Below are 14,744 nucleotides of genomic sequence, written 5' to 3' on the forward strand. Positions count from 1 at the left end.
TAAGCAAATCATTTTTAAGAAAAGTGTGAATTATGATATACTTGGATGCTTGACTACACAACTGGATACCAGCGCTTAGAATCCATGTGCTTACAGCTGTGTGTGAGGGTATGAATGTTCACCTTTAGCAATTCTCCATGGAATGATATCATCCATCTGGTCATAAGGGCAGTGAGTTAGTAGTTCCACAGTTTCCCTTATGGTTACAGTATAATATCTACTATTCACTTTCCTGTCTGTATTCATTCTACAGAGGCAAGAGTTTGTGACAATAAGTGTCTGCATTTTGAAGTCTTATACTGGCATAGAATTTCAGTGTGTTGTGGTGTTGAGAAGTGAGTTCCCACTTTGGAGTCAGGCATAGAGATACAAGAGTCCCCATTAGTCTTCATAGAGCACTTCTGCATTCCTTTTTCAGATTTGGGCAAGGAGTTATTGCAAGTGTAGTGTAGTGCACAAAGGACAACTCCTTTTAGACTCCCTAGGAGACCTTCTATTTCAACTTTTTTGATAAGTTGAACTCTCCCTTCCACTGTAGGAGAGTTGTTTAATGGACACTTAATCCATCTTCCCTCTGCCCCATACTGGCTCTGTTAATACCTGTGCTTTAGGTCATCAGTGTCAAGGATGTAATTCCCACTGCAGATCCATTGTGCTGGCCAATTTCCCACCTTAAACATGTTCTTGTTTAAGGGCCTCAGGATTATGGTTTGAGTATGCAGCAGTAGAGTTGAATACCCTACTGGCGAGGCTGGAGCGCCCGACCTATATTCTCCCATTTTAGCCATTTAATCTCTAACTAGAGAGAGGTATAAAGGAATTACCATTTTCTTTCAAAGTTGCAGCTGTTCCATTTTTTCAGATCATAGATCACCAAGGGTAAGGTAGGTTCTTATAGCTGTTTAAAGGTCTGTAAATAGAAGAAGATCTACTTTGAAGAATTGTGAAGTACTGTTTTTATTTTTGGTTTTGATTTGTCTTTTAAAGAAGAAAGTAATAGTTAGGTGTAATTCTTTTTTTTTTCACTAAGGAGGTAGGGACATTACAGATAGTACCAGAAGGGGAGAAGCTGGTAAGAACAAGATCCAGAGGATTATCATCCCTGGTGAGGAGGGGAACAATTTGATCAAAAGAATAAGCATTCATAAAATTAAGGAATTATTTAAGCATATTTGTCGCTAGTTGTGTAGGTGTGCCAGTTTATAGTTTGATAGTTAGTTTCCCATAAAATATGTTTGGTTTGAGGGAGAGTTTTTTTGATCGATCTTGCTTGTCATGCTCAGAGTAGTGGAGGATATAGAAGAGGGCTTATAGGTGATGGTGCTGTGGCAGGCAGTTTCACTGGGAGGTACTGGGACCTTTACAAGTTCCAGTATGTTATCTAGTAATTGTCTAAAAACAATAGTTCCATAAGAAATATTGATACAACTCCATAGCTATCCATAGGCTTGAACATGTGGTACACACTGAACCCTGGCAATGCCCGACTGCTGTCTTTGCACTGGAACCAAGTTTCTGTAACTACACAAAGATGTACATCTTCAAGCCTCAAGCTCATACCTGTTATTGTTCATGCTTTCTAGCATAGCAAAGTGCTATCTTGGTATTGTCCAAATTAAAATTTGACAAATGGGCATGTTTATAAGTTGAACTTTGTCTACAAAAAATTGTCTAGGTTTGCATTGACATTGACAAGGGCGCTACTGTACTTGACATGGTGGAAATTTGCTGTAAAGTTGAGGGATATGTTGAGATATGAATCCATCATTCCAGCGTGTTTTATCTGTTGTTGATCTTAATCTGCATCATCCCTGGTGATGGTTGAAAACTGCTTACTAGTGACTTAGGCATTTGCAAGGTGATATGTAGCACAGTGAAGTGTCCTGTGAGCCTTTTAGCATTTCAATCCTAGCACCAAAGTGGCAACTTACTGTAACTCTGTCCTTGCCCAGTCTGTCAAGTGCAGTGTTGGAGTGCCTAACTATGAAATTAATAGTAGTAGAGACTGTGTGACTCACTGCATGTCTGCAGGACCTTAGGGGGGAAGCAGGGTCAAAGTTATGTTTTATCATATAGGTATGTGTAGCCCGGGCCAGGGAACTTACAAGTCCTGGGTGGCTGTGGTTTGCTTGGGTGAGGGTTAGGATGTTTAGGCAGGGATATTTAACAACTTCAGGATATGTTGGTAGGGTATTATGCTGCTGCTCTTTACTGAGGCCAGGTGTGGTCAATGGACAGGGCCCCAAACAAAGTATTTATATCTGTCGCATATGGAATTGAAGAGGTCCAGAAGTAAAGTTGTCAGTAAACACATGACAGTTGCACACTGTATTACATGCAACATTAACCTGTTTTTTCAGCTTGCTTTTAAAATCTGCAACATCTGGGAGGAGACTACAAATCACTTCAGACCCACTAACTGCTTCTCAGTATGTAACTTGAGATTCATGCTACTGTTTTGCTTCTGGTGAGACAAGGAGTAAAAGAACATTGATTCATAGCCTTCCTAGAGACCACAGATCACCTGAAGAGCTTGCAAACTGCTTCTCAGGATCCAGCTTGGTATTAGTGCTTCTGTTTTGCATCTGGCGATAAAAGGAGCAGAGAGGCATTGATGACTGGGCAGTGTGTGTGTGATTTCCCCATTTGGTTTGGCTTCTGTTTTGATGGAAGATTCTTCATTTGAAATTTCAGACTACTGCAAAGCTCACTGCTGTAGTGTGTTGAACTACTTAATGCTTTACCCAGTAGACGTACAAAAAGAAGACAACAAAAAGCCTGTGGGTCCCCTGTAACATCTGGGATGAAAGTAGTGGGTCCCCTGTAACATCTGGGATGAAAGTAGTGATCACTGGGAGGCCTACAACTTATTCTCAGGAACCAGCTTGGGATGAGTACCACTGCTTTGCTCCTGATGAGAGGCGCAGTAATGTATTTCAGCTTTGATTCCCACAAACAGTATCCATAATAAAGTATTCTAATTTGTTTCACACAAATATATTTTAGTTCTGCAAAGCCAGAATGAGGAGTTCCCAACTTGAGCAAATTATAGCAGGGTTAGACATGCTTAATTTTATCCACAAATGGCACCTGTACTTGGCAGTTCTAGCCATTGTGTTGAATGTGTACATCTCAGACATCAGATTGCAGTAAAATAAAAATAATTAATCATAGTAACTTATTTCAGCCCCTCTATGTATACACACACACACACACACACACACACACACACACACACACACACACACACACACACACACACACAAAATCCGTAACAACTTTATTTACTCTGTACACTTCAGATATTTGATTGTGATCAAATGAATGAATAAATATATAAATAATGGTCACAGTAATGTATTTCACCTTACTGCTGTCAGACACATTCAGGCAATCCATTGCAACTTCCTCATGTATGCTCACGGACATGCATGTGTGCACCCCCCCCCCCCACAACACACAGGTGCCCAGATCTGAGTAAAAATGAATAAATATAGTTTAGAAATGAATGCAGTTAGATGAGTCTTCACAGTAAATATCAAAATGCATGTGGCTATTTTGATTAATTTAGCATATGGATACTTGCAGAAAAAAATGTATGGACTCCTTTTAAACTGATCTGAGTTGATAAGGCAAATACTCTTAGCTCAGCATGTCAATAAAACAGTTCAAAATATTATCCTATTAGAATTATTTATGATAAAATGATCTTTGTAAACTTCATATAATGATACTGTCAGATCCCTCTTCACTGTGATTGACATACATATGCATCTTGTTCCTTCTTGCCCTGTTTTTTAGAAGCTGTTATTGCCTATACCCCTTATAGTTAGTGCACCATGGTCATGCACTAATACTAGTATGAATGCACACTTCAGTGTTCCAAATTTCTTTTCAGTTGCTCACACATTTCAGTCCTCCTAGTTCTCCTCATTTGGAGACTTCCCTTCTTTGGAGTTTAAAACTCGTAGCATCTATGAATGCAACTTCTGTTGTCTGATGTCAAGTCAGAACCACCACATTTGCTGGTCATTTTGCAAGGGCTGTGACCAAGATGTTAATAGTTGCCAGGTCTATCAGCACTTCAGCTCTAGAATTTCATACTGTCAGTGAAAAAAACATGAAGCTTGTGTAAGTGCCCATCCAACACCTGATGGCAGTGTAAGCAACCTAGTAGAAGGATCAGCCAGATGGCCTATCAGATTACACTTGTGCAGCACAGAACTTACATAAGCATCCAATCCTGGTTGACGCCCTGAACTACAGCATGCAGCCCACCACTGGGAGTTGAGATGTATGCATACCCTATGTAATTGTTATATAGATTAAGGGTATGGGTAAAATGCAGTATGTCCCTGCAAGAGCGCGTGTGTATGTGTGATCATGTTTGAGTGATCGTGTGTGTGTGAGTGAGAGTGTGTTGGGGGGGGCTTGGTTATATGAGAGGTAATATGATGAGTGGATGTACCTAGCTGTTATAATACATAATGAAGAATGCTATGAAGATAAGATGGTATGGTGTATACTTCATTGCATTGTCTCAAAACTTGGAACATTACCTCATTATGATCTCTATGACTCTTATAGACATAGTCTTGCATGTTTTCGTTAATTTTTACCTCAATTACATACATGTTGAATATGTTTGCAAGTCCACTGATGTTCAGAAATCTGACTTGAGCATGGCAGATACTCTGTTTTGCTCTGAACTCTAGATTCAAAACAGTGACCACAGGTTTGAAGAGGTTAACCTTTAGGAGGAGGAAACTAAGTCTTTGATTGAGTATGAAGAATTGTACACTTTTAGATTTTTTAATATGTAGTATAAACCATGGCATTGTATTCTTCAACATCCTGATCCCTCCTATTGAGCAAAATGATGTCACTATTTCTTGTACTATAGCTATTAAAAGCTCCTCCTTAGTGAAAGGGAATCACTTTTGTGTAGTGGACACTTGAAAAAAAAAAAAAAAAAAAGTGATCAGTGGCTCTCCTGTAACATCTCTTTTGTGAGCTCATTGGGTATTTGAGTGTGAAACATGCAAATATGATATGTTCTGTGAAGTGGAGAATTTTTTTCCTAGATCTGCTTGACATTTTATTCAAGTAGTGACACAAATTCACATTCAGAAGACAGTGCAACTTCAGACTTCTCTCCCATGGATAAAATGCATGTTTGGATCATATTTCCCTTCCATGTATAAGAAAAACCCAGGTACACAAAAGACGTGTGTATGGCCTAGTGAGCAGAAGACAAACACCTTCTCAGTATTTCTGAACATTTTCTGTGATAATCTGTGCTTTCTCTGTATTACAATTATAGATATACTGTATTTTTTTATTAAGAAAAAATTATCATCACCAGGACTGCTGCCATTTAAGGTCTTTAAAAATAAAGTACATTATCACTTAAGAAAAGAAAGAACTAAATATAAAACTTTTTGCATTTACTTATTAATCTATAGTTAATAAACCAAATGAATAAATGTAATGTCTATATTGGCCCCCGCATATTTTTGTTAAGAAGCTTATGTATGTTTTTTTAGTAGTATGGTTGAGGAAAGTAAAAGATAAACTTTGTTTATTTGATATAATGGTGCAGAGAAGAGATGAATAGCATAGTTTTAAAGTATTCAAAATAATAAGTTGACCCATGTATGTGTGTGTCTTTCATTTCAGGTTGCACTTGTTTTTCCTAATAATGACCCTGCTGCATTTATGGTTGCTTTTTATGGCTGCTTACTTGCGGAGGTTGTACCTGTGCCCATTGAAGTGCCACTAACGAGAAAGGTAAGAACTGATTTGTGGCATGTAGTACCCACAGCAGAACTTTTGTAATACTTTTATCACAACCAGATTTTGTTTCTTTGTGTGTACAAAACAGTGTTCTTTATCCTTCACATAAAAATGATTTATGACAGTGTTGCTGCATTATGTATGACTTTATGGAAAATAAACCTGGCTGTTAGCCATTTAGTCCAGATGTGGTGACATCAGTAGAGGAGGATTGCTGTACTTTTGGGCCGCACTTTCCTGGGCTACATTTTTTTATCACTGTGATGTACTCTAGTATCTGTCTTTTTATTTAAAGACTAAATGTTGGGGATTTGAAAACAATAAAGATTGGATTTAGTGGCAACATGGTTTATGTTTTTTGCTAAGGGTTTAAATCACAGGATGACAGGCCAGTGTTTTACAGCTGAATGAGGATCTGTTGTATGTTTGAATGTTTTGGGTGTTACAGTAATTTGTACACTCTGGCTGTTTGTATTTTAAACATTTTACTTTTGCTGTAAAGTACTACTTTTTGATTTGTGACTAGCTTATGTCCGTCTTCTGATTAGGCTAACATTTTACGTTGGTGATTGGGGGACTCTTACGATCAGATCCTTCTTTCAGCTCTTTGCTTGTTGATATCCTCCTAGTCTTGCTTAGGTGAAGGTGATTGTGAGTGGTGAAATGTCATGGGGCTGAGCTAGAAGAAACTTGCTTTGTTTCCGGACATCAAGGCTGCATCTGAGGTAGGCTTACTCAGTGCTGCATAAACGTGAAATGCCACAGGAGTAAAGGTCTTCCCTTCCTCATGACTGTTCCACAGGAGTCATTTTGTTATATGTGTTTGATAGGGCCTGTCTACCTGGAATGCTGTTTAGGATTGTGTTAGTTAATACCAGGTATCGGGACCAAGCTGCATTATATATGACTAATTCTGTATGGTTGACCTGGTGTTTATTACAGAGACATGGCTGAATGAAAGCTCAAGTCTTGCCTTGAGGTTTGTTCTCTACCAGGCCTTCAAGTACTTCACAGTCCTAAGTGAAGAGCTCTGGCAGGAGAGAATAACTTTATTTATCATGTTTGGAGTTGACAAGTATAGTGGTCAGAGGATCAACGCCTTTGAATATGTCCAAGTGTCAGGAATACATTTCAGATGATTCCTTATGTATAATCTACTAGGATACATCCGGGTATTTCTTCAAAGGTTCTCTGATCTCCTCATTGATCTAATGCATGATGGTTAATCTTGGGGATCTTAATGCTGAGGTTGATGATGAGTCTTATGAACTTGCTTTGGAGCTGTTAAGTGTTTTGTAGTCCTAAAACTCCACTTGTGGGTTTCCAGTGCAACCTACATGTTTGAACATTCACTGGACTTAGTCTTTCAGCTCAGTATTGAGAGCAGGGGCTTGGTTGTAGAAATCTGCCTCTTTGTTGGAGCAGCACTTAGTTTACTTCAAGCCTTTGCATTCCCTATCTCAGTATTTTGATGTGGAGCTGGTCAGATGTTATCATGTTAGAGCTGTTAATTTGGACATCGTATACCCACTCTTGGACCAAGCTCCTTAAGAGGGTAGGTGTGGACGATTCACTCGCACTGGTGTCTGCATATAATAATGCTATTTCCGGTGCTCTTTGTTGGGTCATACCTATTAGTTTACACCCTCAGGCCATGGCTCTACAGGAACTGGGACGTGATTATGAATTGAAATTGAGGTGTAGACTAGGGTGGAGGTTGTAATGAAGATTGGGTAAGATGCAGTGTCTCAAAGAAACACTTGTGTCTGAGCTTTTATGTTTTGTACCAAATAAAGATCTCTTTGGGAAGGATGTTTTTGTGCATAAGAAGATCCTCTTTATACCTCTGACTGCCTTGGCTGTACTTTTTTGGACAGTTGACAAGTTGAGTTATTTATTTCCCCTGACTGTAAGATAAGGCAGTACTTTTCCAAATTTTAACTACTGAGCATGGGCGTGTCTGTGATGGGTATTCTAGACTTGTCATCAGCTGAATTTGATTACTTGTATTATAACAAGATCATGGATATTGTTGCAAGTATGCATCTGACTTAATGTGCATTGGATCCTGCCCCTGTGAAGCTTGTAAGATCTTACCTTGAATCGCTAGGTCCATTTATTCTCCGGTGCGTTTATACCTCATGGAGGACTAGGGTGTTTTCTTTTCCATTTAAAGAAGCCGTGATCACACAGATCTTTAAGATGCAATTTTTAGATGCTAGCCTTCTGAATAGTTACTGTTTCTAAACTTCAATTTGATGAAAAGGTTATTGAGAAAGATAGTCTGTGCTTAACTGTATATATATCTAGCATCACAAAGCCTTCTGGATCTTTGTTATTCTGATGAAGTTTCCGTATGTTGGAAATGAAAGCGCTTAATGGAATCACTGCATTTACTAATTAAACTTGGTGTTTGTTACAAAGTCGGCGTGGTTACTTTTGGACTGAAGAGTCAGTTGGAATTGTGATTTATCGTTACGCTAGTGGGACTGCCTTTACTGGATTCTGTACAGACGGGGAATATTACATTTTACTAGTTTTTCTTCTTCTCCGTTTTTTCCATCGTGTTGTGATTCCTTCTGGATCTTTGTTAGGCTGGCTTTAGATTGAAGAATAGGATGGATTCAATGGTTATTGAGTGGTTATTGACAAGCCTGATGGAGAGAGATCATCGTCGGTATTTTGCCTTTATGTCTGATATCTTGGTGACTTTTGACACTGTAGACAAGTGGAACCTGTTAAACACCCAGAGCTGCAATGTAATTTATAAGGACTGTCTTGGAGTGGTTTGCCTCTGTCTTCTCAGGACATACTCAGAATGTGGTGTCTGGGTTGAATTGATCGCTTTCCTATTCTGTAGAGTGTGGTGTGGGTTTTATTTTGGCTGTCTTGTTGTTTACTGCGTACATGTTGCTACTCAGGGAAGTTATTATAAGAGATGTTCTCATCAGTCCTGTTCAGATGATATTCAGCTGTGCCTCTCATTTTCTTCATAGAGTGTACAGAATTTTCAGATTTAGAGGACTGCTTGGATTTGGGTCTATATTACATGACTGAACGTTTAGTTAAATGAATAACTAAAACCTCAAAGACCCAAAACCGTTTCCACTCAGGGAAACAATGCCATTGTCCTACCTAAAAAAAAATAAATAAATAAAGCAATAAACACAAATGAAGTGGGGGCTTTGCCCCCCACACCCCCTGATGTGGTGGGCTGTGCCACCCACACCCCCATAACTAAATATACCAACTCCGAGATCGCTCTGCTTTGAAAAAAGGGCAAAATCTGCATAACAGCCAAACGACTTGTTTCCATGAGTGGAAACTGCCGTTCGCGGTTTTGGGTCTTCAGCATTTAGTGATCGACGTTTAATTATTCGACTAACTAAACGTTCGATCACGTCATATAGACCCTTGGATTTGATCCCTGACTAAATAACCCATATTCATTTGAAGCTAATTCTGGCTAAGGCCCAGGCAGTGCTGGTGCATGCCACTGTTTGTCCATATCATCGTCCTCTGTCCTACCCAACCTTCCCTTTGATTACATATGGGAATGGGGGAGGTGCAGGAACAGTTGGAATCTGTAGCTCACATATGAGATCTCAGCTTAGTTCTTGGCGATAGGCTAACCCTGAAGGACTGGGTGCCATTGTCAGTACATCTTATTTTCAACTTAAGAGTGTAGCAAAGATGGAAATGCTGTTTCCATCTTTGGACCTCAAGAGCATGTGTCATGATCTGTTTCTGTCCTGGCTTTTGATTATTGCCATGGTCTGTACCTTGGATATTTGAATCGTAATATGCCCTTCTTGCAGCAGGCTCATAATTTTGAGGCATGGTTGTTGACAAGTGCACCTCAAATGTGTCCGGTCATGTCAATGCTGCAGGTTCTGTGTTGGCTGTTGGGTGTGGCAATATGCGGTCATAACATTCTTACCAGAACCATAGCTGTCTCATCTAGCACCCAGTGCCAGTCCCCGATGTAGCACCCCACCCCCTCAACTCTTTAAGCCATAAAAAAGCACTTTATTGAAGCAAACCAATTCCTAAATTTGACACTTGGTTTACTACAGTCAGATCCACATACCCTCTGCCATTCAAGAGCAAAAAAAAGGGCTTTATTGTACTAAGCTGACTGGGCAATTGCAATAGTTGTGGCAATTGGCTTACTACAGGCACTCACCCCACATGCTGTTCTAATGAAGAGCAAGAGAAATTCTTTGTTTTTTAATCTGTAGTAAAGTGATATCTGCTTGTTACAGCTTAACACACAAGAAGCCCTGAAGTGCCTTTCTGTAGCCACATTCAGAAATGCTGATACAGATAAAATGCAGGAACTGCTCTTCCTGTTCGTGCCCCCCCCTCCCAACGCATCCAGAGAAGCTGCCTCCTTCGTCCCCACTCTTGTTACACTTGTGACTCTTATTGTCACTTTCTGTACACTACAAGACCTAGGTTCTAATTATTTGAAAGAGCTGCAACTTTTTATCTATGCTAGACATCTCATGATTTGAGATGAGGGGCTGCTAGCTCATTTGATAATTTGTGTTGAGAAATCTGGCTGAATTTCGTTCATCTACCTTGCCCCAGTCATTAAGAATCTGTTTCCTTCCCTGATCCAGGCATGCAAGTCTGAGTCTTCCTATACGAGGTCCGTAGGTCCAAACTGTTTAAAATAGCATTCTAGGACACCTCCTCTGCCTTCAGAATTTTGCATATTTAATTGGTGGTTTAAATTTTGTTGCAGTGATTTATTGACAATTGTGAAGAAGTAAGTTATTTTTTTTTATGGAAAATGCCTAGATTTAGACATTTTAATACTTTGGAATGACTAGATAAAGTAAAATAAAAAGATGGACTCCCTGGACTATGCCTTCAGCCATCTTCAGGTGCTGTAGATTCAAGAGCCATGTGTTGTTTAGATCTTCTAGAAGCGAAAAATTGTGGAGTCTAATCTGTTTGCCATATGAGAGACTGTAGTGCTCCTCCTGTTCTGCTCAGTGCAGCAGGGCAGCAGAGAGTTTGTAGGGAATTAGTTCACTATTCTTTGGGCGAAGAGATTCATGCATGTCTCCCCACTGTCGTGACTCTTTGCACACCTCATTACAAATTTCAAGTAAAAAAGGCCAAAGTTAATTATTGTTACTGTGTAGTGACCATAAAGGGTGTTTTCAGACTCTCTTGACCCATCATCTCTAGCTAAAGGGGTCCTCATATTTGGGGTGGCTGCTGGCATAATTTCAGATCCCGTTTCCTGTTTTCGACTTGCAGATCCTACTAGATAGATGTTTTTGCAAGTGCATTAGAAATGGGTTCTGGTTATCGAGAAGCCTTCCACTAAGCACACTTATTCATCCAAGTGTAATGTGCTCTTTCATTTGGGTGGGCTGTTTACAAAACCAGCTCAGTCTGTAAACTAACTGTTCATCTTAACCTGTATTAGGCACCTTTGTAACTTGGGCTATAGTAATTTCAAACTTAGGAGTGTTTGTGTCAGCAACTATCTGTGCCCTTCTAAAGTCGGGTGAACGCCAGCATTCTGACTATGCACTGGCTGTTCAAGCAGTTCCTAAATGTAGTGCCACATGTCAGTTGACTTCTGAAGAATCACCCCACCCCACAGTGTATGAATTTCATGACTGACAGGTTTGCCTATCCCTTAGATGAGCCCACTGATTTGATAGTGTGTAAGTTTGTGTCCTGGAAATTTCTACTTCATTTGGCCATAATCTTATTCTCCCAGGATCTTAAGATTATGTTCATTCACAATGATCTGTGTTCTTTTAGGCTAGCACATATTTCTAATAAAAGTGGTTTCTGAATTGTTTCTGAGCTAGTCCATCATCTCTCTGCTTTGTTCACTAAGATGAAAGCCTGCAGGGGGAGAAAGAGAGAGAGACCTTTGCTTCCTGAATGTTCATTACCAGCTTGTGTTTTATGTAAAGCAAGCACATGAATTTAGAAAGATAAAACAGCCATTTGTCTCCTTTTTTGGAATTGAATGGCTAACAGTCAACAAGCAAATGCTTTTCAAGTGTATTACCAGCTGTATTATCTTGCTATCAGACAACTCACCATCAAATCACTGTGGTTACGTCCAGTGCTTACTTTAGAAGTGTTTCTGTTGCAGACACCTATGCCAGAACCACTTGTTCCGTGGTTCATGCTTTCAAGTATTATGATATTCACTGTCAATACAGGGGTCAGGACTCCTTTGACCCTTCTGGATTTCAGCCTTCTGATCCTCTGCTTTAGGGCTGTACTTTTGTACTGCTGGTGAATTTATTTCTTGGGATTCAGAGTAGTCATTGTCTGATTTAAGAAAGGTTTCTGATACTAAATACAACAGATATGTTCTTGCAATGTACAAAAGAGCGCTCCTGGTTGTGTCCCATATTCCTTTCAGGCATCACAGTGTTTGGAATTTCCCATAAGTCAGGGGTATGTATGTATGTGTCTGTTTCTTGTAAACATCATAGGTAAGGTATCTATCTATATCTGCCTATCTATATATATCTATATCTATATCTATATCTATATATATATATATATATATATATATATATATATATATATATATAATGTGTGTGTGTATATATGTATGTATATGTTTTTTGATTTATTGGAAGTCTGTTTACTTTTTTGGTTGGAAGCAAATTGATTGTCTCAGGTTGTGTGTGCTGTTGCACTTCGAGCATGATGTTACTATGTGCTAACATAAGACTCATGCACTCCTAGCATGGGGGTGAGTGGGAGGAGTGCAGAACTTTGACTGGTAAGGCGATCTCTGCTGGACTTACAAAGCCATATCTTACCCAGCTCTGTTAGAAATGCTACATCTAAAGAAATCCCAGTCTCTCTACACCACACGCTCCAGAGACCTCAACCTCATTACCACAATCAACAGAACATGCTGGAGGGACAGGTTCATAACCCAGAGACTACCCATGCTCTGGAATAGACTTCCCATACATGTCAAGCAGAGCACCTTATTGTCCCTCTTCAAGCAAAATCTTGATGAGTTGATGGGTAATAGAAAGTTCACACCGGGGATCACTCCAGTGGCTCTACTTGATAGAGGCACTGGGATCTAATGATGGCCGACACAATGCCAGGGCACTTCTATGGGCTAGGCTTGTAAAGGTCTGAGGGCCTTTAGCCTTGTACACACCTATGAACCTATGATTATATGGTCAGTTGTTCATCCACCTAGGTGAGTGCCCCATCATAGGTCAACTAGTACTTTAGAAATGTATCTCTTTCTTACTGCCCATGGTGGCTTTCATGTGCACTCCGTCCATGTAGGGATGTCTTCCATATTTTCTGGTTTCCTCATAGCTCCCACTGACCTACCTCTTAGCTGTCTGCTTTCAGTCATGAGTATCTACAGTCTCTTCCTTCTTCTTGCTGGCTTTGTTGGGCTTGGAAAAAAAAGATCAAGCCACTTAATGTACTATCAGATAGTTACTCAAATAAAACTATTGCAAAACTTCAAAAATTTCTTGATTATTTTTTTGTATTTGATATTTATTTACTGGGAAAGTACAACTAGGCAATATTCCTTTTTTGTAGAGGCTCAGGCAGAAAAGCTTAACAGTTTAATCAATTTTACAAACAGATAAAAACACATATACACAGGAAAACAGTAGATACAGTAATTATAAAAACTCATGACTGGTTAATAGAAATTACCTGCTTGACCCAATGCAGAGTAACAGAGGAGCAAGATTCTGTTAGGCACTTGCTAGGCACAAGGCAGAGGAAGTAGTCTTGAACAGAGTGCCATCCTCGGGCAGGAGACACACACACACACACACACACACACACACACACACACACACACACACACACACACACACCCAATAGGCAGCTTGGAAGAACACAAGTTCATCCACAGTGTATCTTTAGCATGTGGTTTGTGAACCAGAGTACTCGATGAAAACTCCCATGGGCACAAAGGACAAGAAGGATGCGCAGACTCCACAGAAAAAGCAGACTATCTGAGATCTGAATTGTGCAACTAAATGATAAAATGCATTGCTCACTGTTTTGCCTCCCTTTTGCAAAATCTGAGTGGGTTAAAGCTGTACTACAAAAAGTTTCCCTGTTACTTCTCTACTTAAAAAAAATTTTTTTGCTCAAGCTCAAATGGACTGCAATGCAGTAACTGTCTGCAGTGTTAGCAAATATTTACTGTAATGGTTCCTTTTTTTAAACCTGGTAGAAGTATTTGAGAGCCAATATTTTTCCTTTTATTTTGGATGCTTGTGGTCAATTTTATTTTGTGAATGAAAGCATATACCACTAGTATACAGTTCATGAAGCATAAAGCCACAATTCTGTGCAGTTTTGTTGGTTTATAAAAATTAATCCATATATTGAAGTGCTGCGTATAAAATGTATATGCAGTGATTCTGCTTCTTGTTATTTGAATGTCACATTGGTTCATCCTGTCATGTCATTTTAAATAGAGACAGTTGTGCTGTGTTATAATATTTACATGTAGTCTGAGGAGATTATACAGTAGCAAGTACAAGACTATATGGTAATGTTTTTTATTTCACTGTAGAATTGCTTTTAGTTTCATTTAACCTCTGTATAGTTTGTATTCTGTGTTTATAATATCGTTTTTTTTAAACTTGAAATGCTTGTGTCCTATTTCCCTCTTTTTGGTTTCTTCAGTCTTTGTAGAGGCTCTGTGCTTTTATTTTGCCATTTGTTATAAATGAACCATGTCAGTGAACTTAATCTGTAATATACGCTTCTACCTCTGATACTTTGTCATGCATATGGGCCGCACATGTTTACATTAATGTTAGTTTCTTGCAGAATGGCGTGCATGCTACTGTTAATTTAGTGTTCATCTCTCTCTGTTCCTTGTGTCATATTACTGCAGTCAGTTACTAGTGGTTAACATTTGGCATTGACGTGCTCCGGTTTCTTCC

At 39.3% G+C, this 14,744-nt stretch overlaps 1 protein-coding gene across 10 annotated transcripts in view; it reads left to right on the forward strand.

Moving 5' to 3' along the window:
• Positions 1 to 14,744, forward strand: part of DIP2C (disco interacting protein 2 homolog C) — a 2,757,794-nt gene that overhangs the window by 1,688,140 nt on the left and 1,054,910 nt on the right. For all 10 annotated transcript variants that reach the window (XM_044064688.1, XM_044064689.1, XM_044064690.1 and 7 more), the window contains one exon: positions 5,680 to 5,790. In XM_044064688.1, the coding sequence (XP_043920623.1) occupies positions 5,680 to 5,790 (111 nt within the window). The remainder of the gene's footprint in view (positions 1 to 5,679; positions 5,791 to 14,744) is intronic.

The sequence above is a fragment of the Protopterus annectens genome, chromosome 3.part0 (assembly GCF_019279795.1).
Source record: "Protopterus annectens isolate FY-2018-M chromosome 3.part0, PAN1.0, whole genome shotgun sequence".
In the NCBI taxonomy this organism is placed as follows: Eukaryota; Metazoa; Chordata; order Ceratodontiformes; family Protopteridae; genus Protopterus; species Protopterus annectens.